At 44.3% G+C, this 27,548-nt stretch overlaps 1 protein-coding gene across 2 annotated transcripts in view; it reads right to left on the bottom strand.

Annotated features, from left to right (window-relative positions):
- Positions 1–27,316, bottom strand: part of LOC144159523 (uncharacterized) — a 43,830-nt gene extending 16,514 nt beyond the window's left edge. The window contains exons 1-15 of one of the 2 annotated variants that reach the window (XM_077691073.1): positions 27,145–27,316; positions 17,875–17,980; positions 14,851–14,927; positions 13,861–13,990; positions 12,369–12,514; positions 9,629–9,728; positions 8,355–8,482; positions 7,308–7,454; positions 6,562–6,685; positions 4,776–4,942; positions 3,821–3,928; positions 3,094–3,186; positions 2,332–2,464; positions 941–1,056; positions 514–577 (exon numbers count right to left, since the gene is read on the bottom strand). In XM_077691073.1, the coding sequence (XP_077547199.1) occupies positions 514–577; positions 941–1,056; positions 2,332–2,464; positions 3,094–3,186; positions 3,821–3,928; positions 4,776–4,942; positions 6,562–6,685; positions 7,308–7,454; positions 8,355–8,482; positions 9,629–9,728; positions 12,369–12,514; positions 13,861–13,990; positions 14,851–14,927; positions 17,875–17,977 (1,636 nt within the window). In that variant the 5' untranslated portion in view covers positions 17,978–17,980; positions 27,145–27,316. The remainder of the gene's footprint in view (positions 1–513; positions 578–940; positions 1,057–2,331; positions 2,465–3,093; positions 3,187–3,820; positions 3,929–4,775; positions 4,943–6,561; positions 6,686–7,307; positions 7,455–8,354; positions 8,483–9,628; positions 9,729–12,368; positions 12,515–13,860; positions 13,991–14,850; positions 14,928–17,874; positions 17,981–27,144) is intronic. The other variant, XM_077691074.1, reaches the window with a different exon arrangement.
- Positions 27,317–27,548: the final 232 nt, after the last annotated feature.

Below are 27,548 nucleotides of genomic sequence, written 5' to 3'. Positions count from 1 at the left end.
TCGTTTATTTATCAGAGGATTTTTCCTAGAGCACATTGCATTACTGCCATATTTTGCTGTACCGAAGTTTTCTTTTTTTCGTTCTTCTCTATCTTTTTTTCTTGTTCTCTTTTTTTGAACCGGTTTTCTTTACTTGTTTTTTTTCTAGCTTTTTATTTTTTCTACTTTTCTGATACTGCTGTCAACATATGTATATGTGTGTATGCCCCCTGCCCCCCCCCCCCCCCCCAATGTAATACCCTCTGTTAAACTATAAATCATCACCGCTGCACCGATGATATAGATCATCTTCATAGCTTCATCGGTGCCCGTATCACGTGGGAGCAGCTCTCGCTTGAGCTGCTTTGTCTTCCTCTCATAGCCATCTTTGAAAAATAGAACAACCACTGCATCACCGGGCCGTCTCGACCCTGGCCTTTCCTCTTATTTTATACCCTCCATTGAGGGCCTTTAGGGGTACTATAACATAAAAAGTTGGCAGCAGCAAAGACTGGGTATGCTGTCTATACGCACCCATAATGGCTGGGCGTTCCAGGATCAAACTCGTGACGAACACCATGTTATCAGTGAAGTCGACCTGCAAACAATTCAATCCAGGTAGCAGCCCATATTGATTTCTTTTTCAGGACATGTATAGCTGCTGTATTAGTACCTGTGCCGGTGTGCGCAGGCTACAATAAACCAGCAATACAATCTTGTGGTAACCACGGCCGAGAACGACTACAGCGACCACAATAATTACAGCGACAGCAAGATTAAATGACTACAGCTCACGCGGCACCTTGTCAAGCGTTCAATGACGTGAAATTCCCTTGCGATTTTTTCAGCGCATGCCTTGAACCCTAAATACCCCAAAGCAAGAAAATACCTTCGTAAAGCATTCAATAAAAAAACCAAACTAGCTCTTGATAGGCTAAATGCATGTTGCTTTGAAACTTACCAGAGTACGTGGAACTCTTAGTGGTGTGAGACCTGTAACTTCGTAGAGCTTCCGCAAGAACTTTTCTCTTATTGTAGAAACTCTGTTTATTACAGTTGCAAGGTCGTCCCCGGTGACTGCAGTGAATTAGAAAAGAAGCATTATTGCAGTTTAAAGTGGTAACATAAAACGAAGACTACCGCGGTTTTTCTTGCCGTACTAGCCGATGTTCTAACACAATATTTATCCAATTTGCAGTTCATTATGCAAGAACAAATCGAGAAACTTCCTTCCACCAATAAGTTGTATACAGGGAAAAGAATGGCGCCATTAACGAGGCTTAATTTCAGCTTCGCTCAGAACAAGGCAGGCGCGCAGCTGCTAGTACAATGCGGCGTATAATGCAATTCTCGTATGCCGTGAAAAACGAATGAAATAGCCGAAGCACCTTTCGTTACCTTATGTGCAGATTTTTTGTGAACAAGATTGGCAGATATATTTTGCACGAAAGTAAACATATATTGCTTTGTTTACAATGCGTTCAAATCCGATTGCGGCGTTATTGTTGGTGTGACGCCTCATAGGTTAACAAAAAAAAAAATGTTCGGCCTTTAGAACAACGCTGGCGGGAGAAAAAGCCCTTTTAACGAGTTAGAACCATCCCCGAAGCTCATACTTTGTTAACAACGTGTGATTTTGAGCTAGTTGGTTCTCCATAATCTACACCTTTAAGTGAAAAAAAAAATTCAGACGAAGGCCGTAACGACAAGGACAGGTACTAGTAACTTTAGCGTCCGTCCTTATCTTTCACGTCCTTCGTCTGAACACTTTCGCGCTTAAAGGTGTTGATCTTAATTTGTTGTTTGTACTTATATTTGCCGCACTTGCACCAGAAAACCGGTTTATGCCTTAAAAGTGATACGTAGCGACTTTGTAAGTTATCTAGTGTGCACAAAGAAGTAATATTTCACTATGAATCCCTTCGTGGCCGCCACATCTGAAGGCTGGGAGGGCTTATTGACCGTGTTTAGAGGCAGAACCAATTTTGAAAAATGCAAGAAAAAAACGAGAGTCGCAGGGGAAGCGAATTTTAAAAGGCAGGTTTCTACCTTGCTGCTGTGGCGTATATATACGTTTACGGCAGTGCTCCCGAATTGAAGAACCGAGTTTAGGCTTGAATATTTGCTAAAACTGCTAAAGTGAGTTTGCTAAAATTCACAACGTTTCGTACTGATTACTTTCGAATGCACCAGCACATGGCGCTCTTGTGCATTTCCACTTGTCTACCGTAGTTATCACTAAGAATTCAAGTTCGACCGAATGCCCGGGTTGCTGCGCCATGCTGCCGCCATTACGAATTGCCGTTCAACTGAGTATAGAAGTTTTAAGGAGACCACATCGTTGCGCCTTACGCGGGAATCCGACTTGTAGCCAAGTGTAGGACTGGTCGTCTTCTTCGTAGCAGGCTTGGACGTCCATCTTCTTGTTTATGCCGTCCATATTCGTCGTTAGGTCATGAATGTTAAGTGTTATCTCGTAAAAGGGCTGACAAGGAAAAAGCGTAAATCGTACATTATTTCATTCATTTGGAATTCATTCTTTAGGAAGCTTATCCGAAACTTTCATTGAGAATAATGACAAGTCATGCCCGAGCAATACCGTAGACAGCGAAAAATTACTTACGAATGGCCAAGAGAATATACTGCTGTTATCGTGAAAGGCTATGACGTCACATTTTCATGCTTGTAAATAGAGTAGATCACCCAGATGCTGGTAAATATAATGCCTCAGCCATCCTTATACATTTTGCACTGTTTTACACGCTGAACTTGACAGCAAAATAGGAATCACAATAAAAGTTCACGTAGACATTACTCTCATACACGAAATTTCACGTCTTAACCTGTTATAAAATCAGTTAAAAATGATAAGGTGGTGTTTCGAAGAAAGCAGCTATGCTTTACTTCATATCTGCTTCAAGTCGTGTCACGAGTAACACACACGAAAGCCTGCCGGAGGCATCAGCGCGTATTATAGAAACGTCTCCTGAACATCGGGTGTCGCCTAAGCAATGGAATGTGCTGTCTCACCACTCTGTTCATTCGGTATACAAGACGACATGGCGCTTAGCTGAAGCTGTCATTGCTGACCACGTTTAGGTGGATGAAGTGTACCTTGAAGTTGCGCTGTTCTGTGGTGAATGTCTTGGCCGAAATCTTTACAGGAATGTTTCTCACGGTCAGGTCTTCATCCCAGATGAGATCTCCCTACAAGAGGCGGAAAGAAATCACGGTCGAAATATAATTTTCGGAAAAAATTTATAGCAAGAAAGGATGTTATTTTGACAGGAAAGACAAATTCAGGAAAATCCGACGTGTTGGGAATGGCTAATAAAACGGCCTTTCAAAATTACGACGAAAAAATAGACCGGAACCCTGCAAGTTCATGGCGTGTATAGAAGTTCCAACGATAACTACGCGTCGAGATATTGTTGGTAGTATTTTATGATTACATAAAATTATGGTAGAACTACTAGAATCACCTGGAGAAAACATTTGTAACGTACGTGTTATATATATAAAGTTGTCATTGCACAAAACTTAGAAGCCCCTGAACATATAAAAACTCAGCTTCTTTTCTATACCAAAGATTTGTTTTGTAGTTTAGCTTTATTGGTCAATAATATCACTGTTTACATTGCGCACCCTGACAAAGAAGTTAAGCTCTGGCTGTTTTTGATTTATACCATAAAGAACAGGTAATATGGCATAGTAGGACAAGCCGTGATTCAGCGTTCTACCCGCCTTAGATTACGAGTGTGTGGTGAACCCCACAATGTTTTTCGCATCCACACGTGCCTGTTTCGCGGGCAAATAATTGAATACTGGAGTTACGACTTACCACAAGGTAATAATAGGTGATTATGACTTGAGAAATTTTCGAGGCTTGTTCTGCGAATCCCCCGTAAACGAGTTCGAAAGCTTTGGTGGGCATGCCTCTAACTTGGTGCTTGAAAAGAAAAAAACAAAACAAAACAACGTCGTTAGAAAGCGTTAGAGCGAAAGCTTAACAACAACACTCAAGATTGCACGGAAAAGGATTTGCAACTTGAAATTGTGTACATTTCCAACACTTGCATTGTAAAGAGTATGGTTAAGATTTTTCTCGCTTGTACTCTACCTTTCCCTTGTTATGCGCAAAAACTAACTCTTGGCCACAAGGCCTGCATAAAAGGTCAATGAACGAATAAAAAGTCATTACTAGTAATGAAAGGCAAATACCAGAATCTACAAACCAGTGGGTCATTTTCGGGATAGTTTGCGATGCGGCCGTGACTGGCACACGGCGTTTTCGTCTGTTGTGAGGTTTATACGTTTACTAAGGTCATCGACTACCACTGAATAGGGAAATAAGGGGTTCATGCATTTAACTACCTGACGCAGCACAGACAACCATTCGAAAAATTCGCTCTAGTGACATTTCAGGGAGGCTGAAGTGCTAGAACGAGTCGGGATTCCGCAATCATAACCTTAGGGGTGGAATAATTCAAGTCATAAAATCAAAAGAACTACGCTTGTCACAGTACCGTGAGTAATTTACAGGTGTCTTGGTATGAATCTGGATGAGGAAAGGGGAACTATAATATTCAAATGAAAGAATTTTCTTTTTGTGTTACGCCAATTGTAGGCACATTAATGTTAACTTTAGCAAAGCCTAAAGAGACCACGAAAACAAAATACAATCTGCAATACGAACGACTTGTATAGTATCTAAGAAACAGCAAATTGAGGAGACGTGCTTGGAGAAAGAGAAGACCGAGCGGTACTCAGCAAAGCACAGTGACTTATCCACTCACAACACCGAGGTAGCTGGCGTTCATGAGGGTTTTCAGATCCACGAAGATGACCTGCATCATGTCGACGTTGTCTAAACCAGGGAGCGCCACATTCAACTTGTATTGGAGCTGTGTAGACACTTTGCACGTTTCGTGGTGCCCAGCATTATCCAGCCTGTACAGGATCTCTGAGGGAGCAAAATCGGCACAATGAGCTAACACACACCATTTGTAGTCCTACAAAGATAAACCAACAACGCCAAGTGTGCCTTTAAGGCCATGTGTTACTGACCGTATTCCGTTTGGAATTCGAAATAATGCTGACATGTACAGGCCGTGAAATTAGTTTCTGCAAATTCCTGCAAATTTTTGTCATGACAATCATCATATTTCCAACTGCACGTGTTACCCCGGGGATGAGCAAAAGGTTTGACAACAGTACGCCGGAATTCCGACGCCAAGAAACCTACCGACGTTATCCGAGATGTGCGTATAAAAAGAAACGGTGGCACGACCTTAAAAGTGACATTATTTTTTTGCTCATAGTCGCTACATCATAACGCGGTTTTTACAGTAATGAACAAATGAAATGCGAACACGAAAATATGAATCAGAACACGCAAACTTGACAAATACTGTTCGTGCGAGTGCGGAAGTGGTGCTCTAGTAGTACACAGTGAAATCCCGTTAAGACAAACTCGAAGGGACCATGATAATTTCTTCGTCTTATGAGAAGTTCGTCGTCTCCGAAGCCCTCCCCAAAAAGAATCGGCAACACGCCCAGGTGCATGCGAATATATTGCTTCAATACGGTGAATGAAGTATACCTACAATGGAGACAAAAAAAATCGTTTACTTGGGTGCGAAACTTGATAGAAGATTGTCTTCAAGAGCTCTTGCCTGGTTTTATCCAATCCAAGCGACGACGCAGAGCACACACCCGCAATCTCAAGCGACAATGCAGCAGACACAGAGAGGGAACTCCTCGCTTTCTCGGCGGTGACGCGGTGGGATTTGCGACGCGAACCGACGCGAAATCACGTGCTCCCGCTGAGAAACGGCCTTGGTCAGGAGAGCTGCTAGGTTCGCGAACGGGAAATTACCGTCGTCGTTTTTTTTTACTTTTTTTATCCTTCTAGTTTTGCGCCTCTCTGCTCCAGAGCAGAGCGGCCACAAAGCTCGCCCTCGCTCTTTTTTTCTTTGCTTTGCCGCTGGCTCCATGGTTTGAAGGGTGGGAGAAGTGGTAGCTTTATCCGCGCGCCTTTTTTCTCGCTCCCTCCCTTCCTTCGTGGCGCAAATTCGCTCCGCGCTGAGATTTTCTTTTACTTTTCTTTCTCTCTGGTTGCGTGAATGCCCAGCTGCACCCCGCCAAAGCTGCCATGTTCGCTACCCAAAATCTCTAGCAGTGGTGGCCACCCCGAAAGTGGCTCGCCTTAATTGAAGAGTACGCACAAGGCTGTTCGTCTTAGGCAGATAATTTGTTGCACTGGGTCTATGGAAAACCAAACAAGCGTTCCCACGTTGTCCTGCATAAGCGAGGAAGCCGCGAGTCCGTCTTAACGGGAGTTCATCGTATCAGAAAGCCACATATCCCAACTTTGTAACTCTAATTCAGCCATGCGTCAGTTTAAGTTGCGTGGGAAGAAATCGCGCTATTTGTGTGTGCTGGTTCATATTTTCGTGATCGCTTTTCAATTGTCCAATTTCAGTGAATTTCCACTCCATCCATTGCAGCACAGTACACCCATGTCACTGCACAATTTTCAAAATATTCAAAATAATGAAATGATTTTCAGCATGTGCTTACTGTTGTAGAAATCGTAGATCTCTTGGTACGCATTTTCCGGCTGGGTCTTCTGTTGGTTGTGCTCGCTGGTTTCCCAAGGCTCTACGATAGCGCTCATGTGCATGCTGGCGATGTCCCGGATGATCTGGAAAAGTGTTGTTCAAAGATCGCCATAGGCGCTAATAAATAAAACGTGCACCTGAATCGAGCGAATTCGAGCACGTTGGTTTGTCATGTGTGGGATTGTTCAACGTGGCAGTAGAGATGACGCAACAGTTCCCAAGACACGATGGGCATGAGCTCAAGCAGCATGGGGTCTCATGCGAGCCCTGTATACGTTGTATCTTGTATACGATGTAAGATGAAAAATGTTATTATCACGTGTAAATTTTGCTGCAATGAGATATTTCCGACAAATGGCATCACTAAACAACCATTAGAAATATATTGTTTTAGTTGCTTTCGAATCGTTAACACAAGCAAGACATTTATTTATTTATTTATTTATTTATTTATTTAGTGTAGCGATTTGTCGTTTCGTCAACTAAGTATGGAAATTTTAAGGCAATTGCATCGTTGCGCCTTACGCGGGAATGCGAAAGAATTCTTGCACAGTTTTGATTATCTTCGTTAGTTTTGGTCGTCATTCGGGGTGTTAAATCCATAAGCACTTTTTCATGCGTTGTCACGGATAGATCTCGGTTAGGTATCTACGGGTCCAAAAAAAAGTCTAGTTTTGCATCAGGTATACCAGTGGGTCTACTTACATCTAGGTGCGATGAGTAGTAAAAATCGGAATTGCTTTGGAGATTTCTGAACATGACCTCAGAATGAAACACAAACGATTTGTTGGCGAAACTCGGAGGTTTTGGGAGGTTGGTTCTGCGGCGAAGACAGCCCAGTCCAGTGGGAATCTGCGCAAATAAAGTGGACCAAAAAAAAAAACGATATTTTTTGTCACCTGTAAAAAAGTGCACTTGATGCCGCTAAACATTTCAATCCGCTAACCTGTTAAGTCATTCGGTATTATTGCGTAAAATCATCAACATTTTACGACAAGGAGACAATTTGAGTGTGTTTTACTCGACTGCAGTTTCAATATCCCTGCGCAGGCTGCGAAGTTGTGATGGTTGGATTTGCGCCTACAAGTGCTCGTGACTCTGTGAGCAGTGGCCCATTGCACTTCGGCCAGAGATCGAGAACTGCCTTGTTACCGGATTGAGTACTAATGCTGAAACCTCGTTTCTCGCAGCCCTGTCTGCTGTGAGGTCGTTACGCTCCTCGTCTCGTCATGGATTAGGCAGATTAAAGTTTGCCTCTGGCTTCTACTCTTCCAAGCGGAAGAAACTTCGGCACGCAAGATGCTCGCTAGTCCTGCTATCTCGATGCGGCCGACATAAGGAGTCCTGTCGCTAGAGCGTCGATCGAACCGAAAACAGAAACGGGTGCGTTTCCAGGCATGGCACGTAACACCCGAGCGTGATACTATTCCCCGCCTTAACTCTTTTGGTTCCAAGTTTCCATTGCCTGCAAACCACGCAAACCAGGGGCCCACATTGTGGCTTTCCATTTAGGGGCGACTGCGCACTCTGGCGCGCTTAACTGCGGCATGCGTCATGATGTTCTGCCGACCATCTTCATCCATAATGCAGCATTTTCAGACCTTACAGCTGACGCGCCGTGAAGGGCACATTAAGGTAAGTGTATTGTAAGGGTTTTCAGCGTGGCCCTTCCTTCAATGCCTTCAAGATTTACCAGATAAGTCGAACTCGAAGTTCCTCCTGAACACGGCAAAAGCTGGAAGCATAAGTCACCTTAAATTTCTCTTCTGGGTCATCGACGTAGTCCTCCATCACCATGACGTCTGTGACTTCCTTTCCCTGCACAATCCTCAAAGGCACAGGGGCATCACTACCACCAGGCGTTGCGTGGCCTTTGGGATCTGAAGCCGAAGAAGGAACATGTTTTTTAGCAGGCAGCAAGAGGGGGCATAAATCAAGCCTTGTTGTATAGCCATCATCACCAGTGTACGGGTACGCATTCATGGCTGTTTTCTAATTATGATTTAGCGTATTATGCAGCAAATAAGTGTAACGATGATTGGTGGGTTTTAAGTGCGAATGCACTTTATAAGCGACCCCAAACCATCCACCGCCGGCGGCGGCGGCGGCGTCGGCGGCGTCCGCAGTGCTCCTCTATATTTAAAAAAGAAACAGCATCCGGCGCCAGGTTTCGATCCGAGGACTTTGCGGCCGCAGCGCGACGCTCTACCGACCAAGGCACGGACACGACGCTGATATCAGTGTTAGTGACCGATGGAAGAGATGGAAGAGAAGGCGGCGAGGCGGTGGGCTGCGGGGGCCGAGCGCAAGCGCCGCAAGCGGGCCGAAAACCGTGCATTCGCACTTTCAGATTCTCCCCCTCGGGGAAATGCGGGAGAATTTTTTTGGTTGTTTGCTATACATCGTGAATGTTTTTTTTTTCACTTCGCTTTAACGCAAACGTTGTTTCCCAGGCGGTTGCCAGCATATCCTACCATCATCGAATGACTGCAGAAGAGAACGCCATATCATTATTTTAAATACTCTGGCTTTTAATTGTACCTGCCAATTATAGATTGACATTCAGCGTGGTTACATATTCTATTTGTCAGAAAAACGGGGTAAAGTTTGTTTAAACATGTGTATTCGTGGAGTGACGGACAGCCACTTTTAGGGATTGTTCTCTTCTCATAAAAACCTTTATATCTGTTCCAGCGAATGTGCATTTTGTAGCCACTTGGAGCTTTAATGTCCAATAGCATTACCAGAAAGGGCTTACAGTATTACGTGAATATATAGTATTCTTAGAATACATACATATTATATGTCAGTTTGGCAACTTTTTCCGACATTGTGAGACATTTATCCTCCATGCGTACGTACATGTACATACACATGTGCGCATAACCACTTGCACGCACTCACGCCCATACGCCCGCACGCACGCGCAGACACACAGACAGACCTGGATTCTTTAGAAGCATCTCGTCAAGAAAAGTCATGACATTTAAAGCACCGCACTAAGGTTTCAGACCCACATTTCTTACCAGAAAAGTATACGTCGATTGGCTGGTCATCCCCCTGAAGGCATATTGACCACTTCAAGGTTGCAATTCCTCGAATGTCTTCGCCATTTCCTTGGAATGCCTAGAACGTTGATAAGCGTGAGTACAAGCCAACTGCTTATTCAGCTCACTGCGACCAGCAATATTATTATTGATCTACGTATCGTTGCAGCAATGTGTAGTGGTTACATATGCATGAAAAATGTAAATAAAAATACGTTTTTTTTAATATGAACGATGCCGTATTGATTGACGAAAGGAGCAACAGAATAAATTACGCCAATCCTTTGACATTTTTTAAAACTGAGATGACTAATCATTGTTGGTCATATAGGTTGATGATGATTTCTATGATGATTTCTATTGGTTTCCCCTTTGTATCGGGGTGATGACATGTCATCTGACCAAAAAGGACTAATATACCTATGTTTTACACTTTTGGTTCAATACTAGCGCTGGTTAGGGCAGGCACAAAAAGCTTATTAGGCACAAAATACTTTTTTTTTTCCTGTTACAGGTGGTAACTGTCGTAGGCAATATTCCCCTCTCGGCTTTTCGTCCACCAGCATTCTAATCTTCTTTTCGTCCCCTCGACAGCCTTGAAGTTAACTTCCTCTGTGATACCCTTAAATCCTAGGGCTTCTGAAAGCCCAATATTCTCTTCATGTAGATTTGGATGGATACCCTCACATTCTAACACGATGTGCCGCATAGTTTCTGTTTCTTTTCCGCAGACCACGCATACCCCATCATTTTGTGAATACTTCCCCACAAAACTCTTAGTTCGCAGGCAACCTGCTCTAGCCTCAAAAAGCAAAGCACTGCCCTGGGAATTATCGTAGAAATTTTCCTTTCTGATGTTCACCTTCTCAGCCCTGTACCTCTCTAACGACGTTTTAGCTGCCATTTTTTCCCTCCATTTATTCGTTTCAATCTGCCTTGCCTCTTTTTTGGTTACCTTGGCTGTTTTGGATTCCCCACTGTTCTTTCCGTATTTCATCGTTAGCCTTCTAGTCTTTCTTAACCACTGCGTGTCCACGCTTTTCAAGTATAGGTACCTAAATACCTTAGCTGCCCACCTTCGTTGATCCATTGCCCTCAACCTCATCTCAAAGCATATTTTACTCTGAGCTTCTCTAACTTCAAACGACGCCCAGCCCATATCCCCCTGAACTGCTTCGTTAGTTGTTTTTCCATGCGCGCCTAAGGCCAAACGTCCTACCGTTCTCTGGTTTACTTCAAGGCCTGATAGAACGTCTGATTTTAAGCAGAGTACAGCATTCGCAAACGTGAGACCCGGAACCATTACTCCTTTCCACATTCCTCTTACTACTTCATATTTGTTATACCCCCACAGAGCTCTATGCTTCATTATAGCTGCGTTTCGCTTTCCCTTAACCTTAAGTTGCTCCTCGTGAGTACTTAAGTAGTTATCCCCTTCGTTTATCCACACTCCCAAATATTTATATTCCTTCACTTTAGGTAATTCGCCTTGCTGGATAGACACTACGTCGGTGGTAGCGTCATTGAAAACCATTATTCCTGATTTTTCTGCACGGAAATTTAATCCGAGGTCAGTGGCTTCCTGGCCGCAAATATTTATTAGCCGCTGCATATCGCTTTGGTTATCAGCTAAGCCGACTCAACAAAGTCGGCTTTCCCGCCTAAAACCAATTGCAAGGGTTGTTAATGCAACAAAATGTAATAACATGGGATAGAATGTGATAACAAGCGTTCAAAATGTAATGTTGTAATAAAATGCAATAAAATCAATAATGCAATAAAACTGTATTAACGATTACTGCGCTCAATCCTTCAGCGCACCGCGACTCTATAGCTCAATGTGACCGTGAAAGCTTATGTAGCGTTTTGGAATCTCGGCATAAATGAAGTTTATAAGTACGTCTTCGCTCTTCCAAACTGCGGTTTATAATTATATAATAAAATAATACACACTGCATACTGCTCACACACATACTTTCTGAAATTCAAAACGGCGCCAAAAGATGGCACAAGAAACGACGCCACAGCGCCGTGTGCCGTCGTTTCTTGTCCCGTCTTTTTGCGCTGTTTTGAATTTCTGTTAGTATGCCCCAACTATAGCCCAAACCACCGTTGTAACACATGCCGATTATATCAAAGAGCTTCAAAATGTTATTTATTGATCCTCTCATACCTATATTAATTGCTTCTTTCATGCAGGGTGATCTCATCCCAGACTTCGTAGCTGTATCTATTCACCGCTCAAGTAAAATGGCCTTTCGTGTTTGTGAACATAGCCGGACTACCGCATTTCTGTCTGTTCATACCTTTACCTGTCTCCTGCTGCATACTTTACGATTTTATATTCTGGTAAATCTCTGGAAAGTTGCTTGGAAATTACACAAGTATCGGCTATTTGATATAAATATTTTCTTGTATTTTATAACAATGCTCACTGTACTAATCTGTAGGTACCGCTCAGGCGAGAAGGTGGGTCCATCACTAGTCTATAGCATACTTAATTTTGAGCATTACTTTATTGAGATACGTCTCTAATTAGACAAAACGAATTATTTAGGTGCAGCGGCCACATCTTCGCTACCGGCATACGTTTCAAAGAAGACAACATGTGCAGAGACCACATCTTCGCCACCGGAAGATAACGGTTACCGCAAGAGGTTAACCACAATTTCTCCTAGACGTAATCAAATTCTATGGCTCCAACCAGGTTCTTACGTACCACCTTCGCCCTCTGCGCGAGTGGGTTGACGAAGAGTGAAGAAACGCCGAAGATGGTGGCGTTGCCCTGCTTGCTTGTCCACTTCAGCAGTATTCGTTCCAGGTCCTTGGGAGGCTTGTCCAGGTCAAAAGTGTTACAGGTCGAGTCTGCACAAGGCGTAAGTGTATTCGATTCCGGGTGATGTTAAAAAGACCAGCTACGGGTGTTTGGGAGGGCGATTTATCATGGAATTCGAAATTGGCTACCAAGGGGTACTTTCCCCTTTCTTATTGTTTGAGTTTAAGAAATAATGAACGTGTACTCAGCTGTTAGATCAACAGTGCAGATGTTCGTCATTATCATCACCAACTGCCTACTCGTGCCCACTGCAGGACGAAGGCCTCTCCCAAAGATCTGAGTCTACCCTTTCCCCCGAAGTTTTCGTAGCTCACGCCTTCATCGAGTCAGATGTTAATTACCAGTTATTTATATATTAAAAGGGCATAAAACACCATTTTTCTATTAGGGGCGAAGAACCTTAGAACCTCACTTTGTCCGTGGCTTGTCCCTTGGCATCCGTGTACACAGTGTTGCGCATGCGCGAGCAGCATTAAATTAGATCTGGATTGGATTTGGATTTGATTTGATTTGATTGGATTGGATTAAATTGAATTGTATCAGATTGGATTGGATTGAAATTGTATATACTGTACACACGTGTTGTCACTCATTTACATGCGCAAATGAGCAATGCCACGGGTGATTTACGACAAGAACGATACCCAGTGCTTCCCCCACTCGTCATGATTCACTTTGTGGAGATGCGTGAATTTTTTTATTGCCTCTCCAGCCCGCGCCTACTCCACGTATGTTTTGCACCCACTTTGAATGGAAGTAGTGCGTACTCCCAAGCTCACCATCATAGGACAGTTCAAATTTAATGTAACAAGCCTGAGATAATTATTGAGCCATCCCTCAAATTATTCTGGCAATAGATTTATTAATTTTAGTTAAGGTTTCTCATGAAGAAGGGCATGTTATGCTTGAGTAAATTTTCAGCCGGCCTAATAAGCTACTTAAGAAATGCAGGCCATTTATTCGTGGACCCCAAATTCCACAAGCAGCTTTTTTTACAACTGGTTCATGCTTGAGTAAATTTTCACCCGAATTAATAAACCACACAAGAAATGCAAGGCATTTATTCATGGACCCCAAATGCCACAAGCAACGTTTTACAACTGGTTCATCAAAATGGTGTATAAGTGCCAGAAGGTCCACCGGTCCACTGTTTAGATACTGCAAACTGTGACTTGTTATATCCAGGATTTACACGCGGCATTGACGAGCCACCACGGTGCTGACCGTTAATACGATTGTTCAGTTGTTAAAAAAAAGCATACAATGCAAGGACCACAGCTGACAAGTAGATTTGGAAAAGTGTGAAGGGTAGGCTGACCCCAATCAAATTAAATTTTCTCGGGAATCGCGAGCATAGAAGTGATACTTTCCATACCTGTGTAGAAGAACGCTTCATTCGTTTCTTGCTGGTAGTACACTTTGACAAATTCGTCCCCGTAAAGGAATTCCATTAAACCTGAAGAGGTTTTGACGTCGTAGTACTCGTAAGCATGCCACGTTGCTTTCTGGAGCAAATAAAAGCAGAAAAAATCAAGCTGCGCACAACATGATCCGTGTAGTGTCAAAGCAAGCATGCACATAGACTAAATTAATCCCTGTACGTACGGATATCCTGTTCGTCCTGCTCAGGAATCCTATCAATGCGAATGACGCGGATAGTTTGCATTGAGTCAGTGTATAGATGGTATTCACTGAAAAGTTTAGATGTCATTTTCTTCGCTTGGAAACACTGGAAACGGCCATGGACGTGGCCGAAGCACATTGACATTACGCGGCTTGTGTCACTGCGTCCGCCCGCCGCAGAAAAAGAAAACACCGGCGTGCGTCGTCTGCTCCGTTTCAACCCGATTCTCAACGGTGGTGTGAACAGAGATATTAATCGCACTCTAATTGGAGCGTTCAACACACATCATGTGCTTAGAACGGACAAGTACCGCCATCCCGTGGAGCCCGACGGAACCAGTGACGGCGCACTCACATGGTAGCCTGCATGCGTGCCTCACCAGTGAATACAGCATATATGATATATCCTGGCGGGGGGGGGGGGGGGGATGGGTTAGAGGCTGATTGCGGCATCGGCGCTCCAAGATCATTGAGCTACTCTTGACGTGTACAGGATGGGGGGTAGTTGATTATACTTGTGGGATCACTTCTTACTATACAGTAGCGTCATGTGCGAGTGTATTTCGTGATATCCCACCACGCATGGCGCGATAACTCTTCGCATAAGGTCGTACTTTTCATTGCGATTGAATCACGTCACGACGCGATAACGTTTTCGAGCCTGTAACAGTGGGTGCTGGTATCACCGGAAACATTTCAACAATCCACTAAAAAAGGAAGCAAACAAGAGATCATTACGTACCCCCGTTGCATTGTTCGACTCTGCTGCCATCTTGTAGCCATCCTTGTAGATACTTCTGATATCAGGATAGCGTCTTTCTGTACCGCGCCGGGCGACAAAAAGATTCTTGATCAGGTCACATCGTAGAAAGTAACATCTCGATATTAGTTTTCTTTTAGCGTATAGTGCCCTCAGCTTAGTTTTTGAGAAATCGTGCACGTTACACACTACTGAATATTCATACGTCCTTTTTTCCAACACACTCCTATTTTTCCCAACCAATCTTGCCAATTTCTAAATAAAGTCTACTAACAATAAAGATGCATGGGGCTGTAGTGACTTCCTGCTTGGTTTGGCTGCAAAGCAGGACACTTAAATACCGGTAAGTGGCTATGGTTAAGTGGCATGTATAATTGAGTGGCATGCCTACTGGCTACGTAGTAGCTTCAAAAGAACAGGAAAGGGATATTTTACAGGATATTTTACATTGTTACTGAAGAATGCAATATGTTACTTACACACACAACGCCAACTCCAACACAACTCCAGCATGGAATGAAATTAAATTCACTAAAGGGGACCACAAAAACACCCCTTCAGAATGAAATCTACTGTATGCGCTACTTAGGGGGAGCATTAGGACACCGAGTGTGCCGAGAGTTCCCCTATCGGAAGCTATGCAAAGAAACATTAGCCTGACTTCCAACCAGCTTGGTCTTTCCCGGCAGGGCCAAAACGAACAGCGCTCCCTATAGGCGCTCATGTTGTGTATTCTTCTGCGTCCTTCGTCTGTTTGCGCTAACACTTATGGGAATTCGTGCCTTACTCTGCCTTACTGGCATGCACGGCACTGAACAAAGCTACACCCGAAAGGGAAAAGAGCGCAAAGGTATTTATTTCATTTTACTCAAGCAGCGGCAAGTCTGATCCCTTTCTCGATCGCGCCGAACAGCACCCCTTTCCTTGCACTGCACACATTTATATATCACCGCAAGGGGTAAGGGGCCTCACTGATAGCAGAAGCATACTCGTCGCCGACAACGCGCGTGAGCACTGCGTCCGGGCGCCCACACACCTACCCAACTATCCATTTTGTTGCTATAGGTGCAGATAACGGGCATCCGGTACGCTCACGTTTAGAGGCTGTCTTAAGTTCGCTCAACGGCGGATCAAACAATTATAGGGGGTAATTGCGGGAATTTCAGCGTACTTTTCTTGGACAAATCCGTAAAGCGCATGAATTACGAATAAGTAAGCGCGGTCCGTCGTCTGAATCATGAAGCAATGAGATCTGGAAGCAATGACAACTCATCAAGAAGTAAATAAACGGGCTCAGTGCGCCTGTCACGACACCTCGTCATGTCAACGCCAGCTCAATAACGGGGTTATATCACGTAAAGGTAAACGGCGGAGCCGTTATCAACGATGCGAAAAAACACGCTAGGCAGCGAGCCTTGACTCCAAGGGCATTGGGGAGTTGGGGTGGGGGCGAGCAAGAAGGCCCGTGGGTATAAATATATGCGTTCTCTTACGCCAGTTTCACAGATTGATAACGACGCATTGCGTTAGTTAGGGAAAATGTACGCAGACGCCCGCATGAACGCTCGCTGGAAAAATTTTTCACTTAAAATATTGTAGCCTGAGCTACACTGGCCGAGGTTGAGCAGTTTAGCGTGGCTCCTGGAGAGCCGTGCTGCGCATGCGCGAGGAGAAGTGACGTCTCACGGCGCACAGCTGGCGCGCCCGAGCCGCCGCCGCTGCCGCGACTTGATTGGATTGGATTGGATTGGATTGGATTGGAATGGATTGAATTGGGTTGGAAAAATTGAGTTGGATTGGATTGTAAATCGCTTTAGCAGCAGTAAGCATGATAATCAGCTAATCCTGGACAACCAGGAAACCTAAGAATAACCAGCTGAACCTAATCTCATGCTACGGATATCCTGGCATAGCCGAGCTAAGCCACTGCTAATGTTTTGTGCTGTCGCACATCACCTTTCTGCGCAACAATGTCGTCAAAGACGCAAAAGGCACCATTTTTTTTCGCCGAATTTCTCCCCGGAATACGAAGAATTATGTTCGCAGTACACAAATTACTGCCTGGGGCAAAGAATAACCATTTATTTATTGTAGAGGGCGTACTCTCAATTGTTTTGTATGTGAACTTCTGCTGAGGAAGCTCAGAACTGCAAAAATATCAGCTAAAATCCCTTAGCGTGGCTGCTGTCGAAAAGGCAAGGCGAACAAACCTGGCAAAGACGACGACTGTTATACCGCCTTGTAGGAGTAGGGAGGGAAGGTGAGAGAGAGAGAGAGAGAGAGAGAGAGAGAGAGAGAGAGAGAGAGAGAGAGAGAGAGAGAGAGAGAGAGAGAGAGAGAGAGAGAGAGAGAGAGAGAGAGAAATTTAAAGCGCCAAAATTTTAACAGCCGGATGCATATGTAACTTCATCATCTGATTTCTCGTTGGTGGTTTTAAGTTTTTGCGATTTTTATATTCATGCATTATTTTCTAATTGTTATCATTTGGTCTCCTATGTGGGGTTTTATTTCCCTCATTTGCGCTATATCCACTAGTTTCTTTTGTTTTCCCCACTGAAATGTGATTTGAAGAATTTCTTCATTTTTTCATCTGACCTGTACTGTGCATCAAGCGTTGTTATTATATGACTTCCTTTTCGCCCCCACCCCTCCTCCGACATATGCTCTTTAACCATTTTTCCTCCAGTATTTTCTCTTTGCGCGCATTGAACTTTCTAGTATCATAGAGGTTTCCTGTTTTTCGCCATACCTTTTGTGCCCCATTTTTCAAGGCTGCTTATTCTGTTTTACGCCTTTGATTTTGTAATACCCTTTCTCACTGCCCCTGTTTGCCTGCAAACAATTACAAATAAATAAATAAATAAATACATAAATAAATAAATAAATAAATAAATAAATAAATAAATAAATAAATAAATAAATAAATAAATAAATAAATAAAATGCCTGTAAGAGTAATCAATGCCTCACAGGCGGTGGTAGTTTTGCCCCACGCGCCTTCACTCACTGCTGAGTCCTGGCGGGCTCTTGACAGTACATGCTGCGTGTGAGCTGTGAAGCCAGGTGAGGCCGAGCAGCAGCACTTGGGCGATGTTCCCTAGGTGCTTCATGGTCTGTGGGAGAAGAGCACCAAAAATACGTGACCACAGGAAGCGCTTGCAGCGCTGACCAGCCTACCCTACTTTGGAGGCCGCGCAAGACCCAGCTAGATACCACTCGGTAAACACGGTAAACATATCTGTTCTCGATTGTTCACTCGCCTCTTGTTTACCGTCCCTCACCGCAGCCGCGATCCCATTCATGCAGTCGCCGCGCTGAGCCCACAATTCGCTGCTCCTTAAAACAACCTCTGTGCTCGAAGCACGCATTACGCAATCGTAGTGAAAGGGAGGCCTGTGCACGATTTGATGCGTGCACTTGACATATCAATTTATAGCTTCCATCCGGCCGACCGGAATCAACGAGAGTTTAGCATAAACGAAGAGCACGATTCGGAACATTTGGATGCACATTGATTGATTGATTGATTGATTATATCCCTTTGTATTGATTGATTGATTGTGGAGTTTAACGCGCCGACGCAACGCAGGCGATGAGGCGCGCCGTAGTGGAGGGCTCCGGATTAATTTTGACCACCTGGGGATCTTTAACGTGCGCTGAAATCTCGTACACACGGCCGTTTTTGCTTTTCGCCTCCATCAGAAAAGCGGCCGCCGCGGCCGGGAATCGAACCCGCGACCTTGTGCTCAGCAGCGCAACGCCTTAGCCACTGAGCCACCGCGGCGGGTTATATCCCTTTGTAATTCCGGGGTGACGTGTGTTGCACAAAGCGCATTCAGCGCACCTTTGGAGTTGTGCCAGCAGCCCAGAATGTGCGCCGTCATTTTTTAGGGGCGAAGCTCCTTAGGGCGTGGGTCTGTCCATCCTCGACGTATGTATGTAGCCACCTCTAGTTTAGTTCTTGGATTGTTTACTAGATGGCGTGGCTACCTATAGTTTAGTTCTTGGATTGTTTACTAGATGGCGGTACTTGTATATGATGAAAAGATGCGCTTGGATTGTTTACTAGATGGCGTGGCTACCTCTAGTTTAGTTCTTGGATTGTTTACTAGATGGCGGGGAGCGTTGTAATAAAATCCGTTCGCTGTTGGCGCGCGCTCGGAGTCGCCGGATGGATAAGGCTGCAGATGTGCGAGCCCGCGAGGCAGAAGCGCTCCGTGAAGCTGCGCGACGCCGCCGCCAAGATCCTGCCGTACGAGAGCGGGAGGCCGAAGCGTGTCGTCTGGCTGCGCGACGACGCCGCCAAGATCCCAGCGTTCGAGAACGAGAGGCCCAAGCGTCACGGCAACGGCGCGAGGACCCTGCCGTACGCGAAGCGGCACGGCTGCGACGCGAAGAGGATCTCCAAAACGTCAGAGAACGGGAAGCGGCGAGAAAGCGCGCGTATCGGCAGGCAGACCCCGATGCAGTGAGAGCTCGTGAGGCGTCTGCAAAACGCATCAGGCGAGCTCAGCCCCAAGGTGCCGACGCGCGGTTTAAGCGAGACTTTCTAGACGTTACGTTCGGACACAGATGTAGTGGGCGAACTTTCACTGAAGAGTCACGGTTTTACCGATGATTTCCCCTCAGGAGCTTCGCCCACTCATCATCATTCACCCCGTGGATATGCTGTGAATTTTTTTTCCTAGTTTGAACCCCCTTGTTTTACCCGACCGCCGCGGCTGGCTGCCTAACTACTTACAATCTGTTTCCATCTAACAAAGTGTTCTTTCATCCGCTATGTCTGCTTCCGTTTTACGAATGTCTGGCACTTATGTTCAGGAAAATATTCAGTGATTTGTGAATGACCCTCCCATGTTGTATGCTGTTCACGATATTGGTTTCTGCGTGAGGTGTGAGTGTACATCTGCTTTTGTAATGGTCGAAGTTCCTGGATACATAAGGCGTACCCATATCAGTTTCCCGTTTGTGTTTCTGAAGAAAAATAACTCAAGAAGGTAACGAAACAAAGTGAAAAGGCGGAGAAAGGAAGATAGAACCAATTAAGGAGAATGGCAGTAACCTAAAGTGCATGTGCAATATTAACTAACATATTTAGCTATGGAATGCACTGTGCAAAGACCAGTGACACATCTGTACTTAACAAAGTAACAATGAATGCCTTAAATCTTTAATTTGATTAGGAGCAGAAAGGAAAAGGAATTAAATTGCATTTATTGCAATTGTTATAGAGAAGACTTCGTGCCGTTGGTTTGCACGTAATATGACGGATGCTTCAAGTTAAGTGTTCGCCACTTTTGAGCTGCTGTCATATCCGGCAGATATACTTTGGGGTAATTTTATATTGCATTTATTTATTTCACGGATAAATTTTGAGCAATGCTTATGTGTAAGAGGCATTTCGACTTGACAATTGAAGGGATGTTGACCCCAACGTACTCGTATATGAACCCGAAGAAGTAATGTTCCATGGGCTCTGATAAACATTGATATATCGAATTGTCAAGTGCGAGTCGTTCACCCATGGCAATACTGTGGGCTGCTGTGTGTATGTTCTCCCTTTAAGGCTTGTTACTGAACCGTCAAAATCGTAGATGCTTACATAGGTTCATCGTGGATGCCTCAATATTTATTTTAAGCTACCTGGAGGCGGCTACTCATTAGGCACAGGCACACACGTACGTTCCCAATGGTCCTCGATTGGTCAGGTGTGCGGTTAACCTGTTATATTTTCGTAAAACACTGCAAAGTGAAAACATTCCCACCACAGAAGCGTGACTCCTCCGCCTGCTTTGTCTTAGCACTTGCTTTCTGTGGCGCCAATTTCACGTAGAGCACCAAGATTGTGAAACCACGATTGGGGTGTACGTGTGCAATCTATTTCTTCATTTCTTATCATACACAAAAGAATGCTGGCAGATAAGTACTCTCGGTGTCATTCTATGGTTCGTACGGTGGAAGGCTACAGTAGTCACATGTGTTCCTTTATCTTCCGTTTGCTACCTGACAAACATTCCTCAAAACACTTTTTTTTTTGTTTTAGATCACAAAAGAGCGGTTTGTTATCACGGTGGCACGCCTCAGCACGTTGCAGCAAACATTCGTAGTTGCTTACGATGCCGACTACACGAGCGAAGAATGAAATACACTCCACAAAAGGCTGTCTGATAGTGCCCTTTTTGACGAAGAGCCCACGGAGACAACGAACTTGAAAGTATTGTGAACTCTAGCTCCAGATGCCACTCCATTAAGAACATTAAGATTACGCTGATAAGTTTACTTGCCGTAGCGTCCGAGACACCGAAAACAAAATCAACACAAGAAAAAAATTCTCTTTTGGTTCCACGTATAGCTTTATAAACACATCGAGAATGAGGATAAGCTGTTCGTTTGAAAAATCGTGTACCGGGGGTGGAGGAAGTGGTGCATCATTATGCTGGCAATAAAATGAATTAGGCGTCATTTCACATTTGTATCTCCTCCTGTTGCTAAACCAATCTATATTCGTATCAAACAAACAGGAAATAAAGTTAAGTCTCCAGAAGGGACCATTGCTAACGTCGATGAAAGCTCTCTGTCGCAACGGCGTTCTTCTGCTCTACTCCCGTGGTTTCCGTGGGGGTACTTTTACGTCACTTTTCGTGTGGCGCTCTTCACCAAGCAACATCGTTAGTATTTTAGTGTCAAAGAAAAAAATGTTATTTATTTTGATATTTCTCTTGCAGTGTGTTTTATGGCTTTGTTCAAGGGCTTTTCTATGCCGAAGCAATTTCCCACTGTAAGAAGGACGAAATTACTCGAAGAGGGAGAAATTAAACTCGCTTTCTCCGCATCTTCTACGAGAAGAAAAGAATATGAAAGTTTTGTAAGTATTCAAATCGACGAACCTGAAAAATCGGAATGCGGAGTAGCGGTTGTTATGAGGTGGCGAAACCGAAAGTGTGACGGCCTGTAATGTTTTCCTCCGCGTAAGATAAGGATACTTCTGTTACGTAATGCATTTTCGTCTGACTACACCTGGAGGCATTGCGAAAGCGGGCGGCTTGGTAAATGATTTTAAAAGGTGAAAAAAGCTCGGGGGAATGATGGTTTGGGTGTAGTAGTAGTAGTATAGAACCTTTACAAGAAAAGGAGGACACTAGTTACGATGGAAGAAAGGGATGGGGGAACGGTAAGGTGAAACAAACAAATGCTATAGTTCTTAGTTGATTGAATAAGTAGGCCTATTTTTGGTATCTGCCGTTAATGGGACAGTTCATGGTGACAGCAGTAGGCTGAATAGTTAGTACAGGTTCAGCAGTCTGATCGGTGGAGGATCCAGTAAAACTAGTCTTGCTAGACCGTCTTTGAGAGAGTAAGGACATTAAAGAAAGCTACGTCCCGAAGGCCGCATGGCAAGACAATGTTTAGAGTGTTGTTACACTCCAATCTTTGAAAAGTGCCGATCGTTGGCTGCCGTAATGAAAAGCGTGCATGTGAAGTTTGTGATGACTACACCGCCATTCCCAGTGGCGACGCACATGAAAGCATGCCCTCCCCCTCCCTCAACCACTGGGAAGTATCTGCTTTGCGTTACAGCTTGCAACTTCCAGCCTATGAGCTGACATTGTGATTTTTAAAAAGGCTAGTCTTTCTTGGGCTACTTAAAGGCAGAAATTTTGATCTATCTGTCTGTCTGTGAATTGATTCAGCCAACCCGGCCAAAGTGAAGCAAAAGCTGCGCAATAGTCTTATATACACACAGGCAAATGTAAACGTGTAAGTCCGGCGTCAATGTTCATACTTGTCAACACTGTTGAACAAAAACAAACATTACGCCAATACAAGGCAGAAAATCAATACATAAGTGACATTTCCAGTGTTTATTAAAACAGCTTTATTAAAAAATTCATGCATGCTGCATCAAGTGCAAAAAACCGTGGCCTGCAGTTGCCAGTGCCTGGCGGCATTTAAGAAATCAAACGGCAATAGCAACGAAAGGTTCCACTAGATAGGCTCAACGTTCCGCTTAGCACGCACGTGGAGTAGGGCAACGTGGTTGTATAAACGTTGTAGTAGGGTCACTCGATTTACGCGCGTCTCCGCCGTACGGCAGCGCTGGCATCGAGGCGCCCGACTTAGAGCAGGGGAACGCGGTAAATTTAAATTGACTTGATCATACCTCTAGCGTGTCATCGTGGGAGTAACGAAACGGGAGAGGGACAGAAATAATCGTGAGTGGGAAAGAGAAGGGAGGCGTTTACATGGCAGGGGCGGCAGTCAGCTATTGTCTTTCGTCGACATGTGCAACGAGAGGAGCGGATACGTGGCCATTTTTTCCCTGTCTATTGTAACGCTTCAGATACTCTTGCCGAACTTTTACATTCTCGCTCAACTCAACCGTCTTATCCCGGGAGGGGACCTACCCGTACGTCGGTGTACTTACAAACGGCAAATTAACCTGACCACACCCAAAAACTTGCAGCCCAAACCTCTAAAATCCTGGGGTACATCAGAAGATCCCTATCATGTTCACCTGCTACAGCCCGCAAATAGGCATACACAACTTTTGTACGCACTAAGCTTGAGTACGTTTCAGCAATTTGGAAACCCTCCCAAACTTATTTGATATATTGAGTCGATCCGAAATCGTTCAGCCCGTTTTATCTCTGCGACATATAGCTTTCCCTCGAGCATCTCAGCCATAAAATCGCCCATCGGTCTCCCTACCACCATTTCTAGGCGAGAAATCGCAAGGCTCTGTTTTTGTCATAAACTATATCCTACATTCCCCGACTTGCATTGTTCATTATTGCTACCGCCTCTGCGCACTTCACGCAGTCTGCACAACTCTGCAAGCAAGCAGCGACTGCATGGTTCCGACAACGCATTCAACAAGTCATTTCCTCCTATTGCCATCGTGGAGTGGAATAACCTGCCTAAACGTGAGCCAAATAAATTCAAACAATCATTAACAGTTCACGCGTACAGCTAGGTCCCATGACTAAATAGCGTGTAGAACAATCAGCGTGTGGTTGAATCAAATCCAGATGCCTGTGTATAGTCCCCATTTAGCTTAATCTATTGTTATTCTTGCTTTATTTATTCCCTGTTTCCCAGCGCACTGATCTGATTCTTATCTTTTCAGGTGTGAGATGTGTCTGGTTACTTGATTAGTGTTCACACATGCTTGTCTTATTGGGGCCCTGTGTGTTCTTTCCTTCCGTTTTTTCCTTGCGATTCCATGCGCTGTAACTGCTGCAGTGATCACTCAAACCCTTTTGTACGCCAGCATTGCTTGTTTACCTTCCTTACGGCTGTCTCATCCTTTTATTAATAGTGTAAGGTCTGCTGTATTGTCTCCTTCCGTTTTTTGGTCTTCTTTTAAGCCCCTGTTGGGTTCACTCTTTTCTTGTTGTTCCTCAAAACTTTATAACCCTGCTACATATTGGCTCATCTTTTTCTTATTGGTGTTTCATCTGTCTTTTCCTGCTGTTCTGTTTTTTTTGTATCCATGAACATTAGGAAGCTACCATGTTTTCCCCTTTCCCGTTTATGTAATCTTCTTGTTATTGCTGTTGTGTTTCTTTCTCTCAGTTATCATGACCATTTGCAAGCTGACAGGTCCGCCACCCCCCCTTATGCAATGCCCGAGATAGCCCTTTAAAGCTAAATAAATAAATGATGAAGGCGACAACGATGATGATCATGATAATAAAATATCCTTGCTAGGCAGCCGAAACCCATGTAGGATTCGTTGGGCTGCAATATAAATACTATTATTAGGGTAGTTTTGCTTGCCTCTCACAGTGAGAGCCCGTATATCGTGCTGATTGAGCCTATCAGAGACAACAACTAGAAACAAGAAATTGCCGAACATTTTAAAGCAGCAGTGCATGCTGTTAAAAAGAGGGGCGTTTTACGTGCACAAAAGAGGACGCCGCGCAACGTAAGGAATACAGTCGTTTCTATGGGAGATGAGCGTGCGAACAGCAACAATTGCTATTCTGTGTTTGGGGGGCTGCATAAATAGCTTCGGCATTTGACTACTCCGGCCTTGCAGGAAATAATAATGATAATAATAATTATCTCTATTTCACAAGGCACTGAATACATGTTCGGGCCAGGCCGTGTCCGGCGGTTGATCCACGTCACGGACGCAGCGATACAAGCATCATGGCGTCTGTAACGGCGAAAGACAATGCGCTAGATATGATTGTCCCACCGTACAGCTGAAGGTGTGAACGGTACGACAGTTTTCAACACGGACCAGTTCCTTCTGTATATTGGCAGCTACAATGGCACTTTTGGATTGAATGAGGTCCTTTGGAGAGAAGAAACGGACTGCTGAAAGTGTTGTTACGCTACAGGCCTATCAATAAAACACTTTCACAAAATTATTGTGGCCGTAATAAGAGGAGTTTCCGCCTTCTTCAATAATAAATAAACATTATCGATATTCTCTATTATGCTCGTAGCAATGTAATACACGCCTCCTCCCTAAAAGCTAAAAGGAAACTTTACATAAGTGTAACGCCATTGTACTGAACTTTATTCACCCTTCTTTGTCGAAAAAAAAACCAAGTTTTCCGCAGAGAAAACATTTTCCAGATACCAGGTTTCTGAAGCTGGTGAACACAACTTTTCCACCTGGTATCTCCACAGCGCAGTGTTATAACCAGGCTAAAAGGGGCCATGCAGACAAAGCACAAGTTCAGTTCATCATACTGACAGCACTTTTAACGCACACTGCGATCAAAGGAGCTATGTAATTAGTAAAAAAGGAAATGGCCATGCGACCCACTAGCTCATTTTCCGCAACAGAACCTATGATATATGCCCCGCTGTGCGTTTGGCTGAGGCCGGCAATAGCGAACGCAAGTTAGGCAGGGCTTCTAAGCTTACCGAACGAGCTATTTGCATTTAAATGTAACGCATATTCATTTTACAGCCATTAGAATGGTGTGAAGAAATTAAAGTGGAAAATACACATAAGCATAAAAGTAGCGATGCGCACTGCTGTTGGTACTGGGCGCTCTATGCTTGATTTAGCTGCACAGCAGTCCGTCTCTTTGGAGTTGCCTTACGCGACAATGACCGATTGGCGTAAACGACATTTTCTTACGGGACCGCGATTACTTTCTACCGTAACAAAAACAAGGCAGGTGGAAATACGGTCAAAAATAAAGACACGGCGGTCAACGGTTCGTGGCTCCTTATTGTAGCTCCATCTGAAAGGACTGACGGTAAGCAAGGCTGGAGAGCCTAATGACGCTTTGGAAGTTCGTTTGAGTACTTGCCCCTGTGACTCCATGGCAGACGTCACGAAAATATACAATTTGGCGGGAGAATCAAAATTTTAACCTAAATTGATTCATTTCTCAGTGAATACGGCATCGTTTGCTGCCGGACAAGGGCTGGGGGCAGTATAAAACACGAAATATTTTGAATAAAGCAAACGTATTTTGTCTGCATGGCCTCTTACCGGTTCAACCAAGACGTTTTATTAGTACATTAAATCGGTCATACCTGATACTCAAACGTACACTCCAAGATGTCTTTCAAGGACGAAATGTTCCGGATTCGCATGCGATTAAGTACCCTCCCACAGACCGCACTGTTATCGCCGACAGACAATCCGCGAATTGGGTGTATTTCTCAAGTCTCCATAACATCGAACAATATGGATTTTCATTTTCGCTAAATGCATCGCGAATCAAATCTAATACACTCTCCTGCCTGTAAACATACAGGATGCGACCGAAGTGGGGCTAATACTTCTCAAGCATTCTTAGCAATTAATTATTTTACTTGCACGACGGGGAATTGATATCCGACTTTATCATTGTTTTTTTACGGACTAAACGACACATCTATTTCCCAAACAATTGCCTTTGCTTACAAAACGTTGCTACTGCCTCATGATTTTGTTTAGCTCTGTTTGACCTTGTTTTCTTGCAGATATACCATGTGACCATAAAAGGAGTAATCTTGCCATTCTGCTATTTGCAGCTACAGTATATCGGATAAGTTTCAAAACACGCCTGACTTATAGAAAATTATGAAAAATAGTGGTTTAAATGACTGAGTATTTTTTGTGAGCTACATTGTGCTGAATAGCCCTGGCCGTATTAACTTTCATTATCGTTTTATTTGCGGAGTTGTTTCGGTTCCTCAAGTCATTCACCAAAGAAACGTTTTTCGTTGTATGAAAAGAATATACAGCCAGGCGGATTGTGAGCTATCATGAGGGTCAAATGTGTTTAACGCAAAGAATCACCAAGTTCCCAGAACTCACCCACTCGTACTTCGGGTTCAAGGCGTTGCAACTTCCCCCGGTGGCCGTCCGTTCCAGAACTAATGGGACGTCAATTAAAAGAAGCCCGACGCGCAGAACCAAACCTCGCTTTCGGCGTGCGAGACGCCCCCAAGCCAAGCGTGTGCCGAGTTGTATGTCCCAGAGTGTACGCAAGCCTTATCAGGGTGCGAGGCCGCGATAAGAATCACGATAGAAGCGCTGCACGACCCGGTCTCACCTGAGCAGCGGCCGTACACGCGTCTTTGAAGGGGCGTTTCCACGTTATCGGCTAAGCCACTCGATAGGACGGAGTGAGATGAATGCCCGAAGCTATAGCAGAGTGCGCGCGACTCCATGGTGGAAACAAAAGAACGTTTTGAATACAAGGGCGCGTGGATAATGAA

Source organism: Haemaphysalis longicornis, unplaced genomic scaffold (assembly GCF_048455015.1).
Source record: "Haemaphysalis longicornis isolate Haplotype H1 unplaced genomic scaffold, Haemaphysalis longicornis Haplotype H1 scaffold_10, whole genome shotgun sequence".
Taxonomy (NCBI): Eukaryota; Metazoa; Arthropoda; class Arachnida; order Ixodida; family Ixodidae; genus Haemaphysalis; species Haemaphysalis longicornis.
Note: the sequence above shows the minus strand (reverse complement) of the source record. Positions and strands in the feature narration are given on the sequence as shown.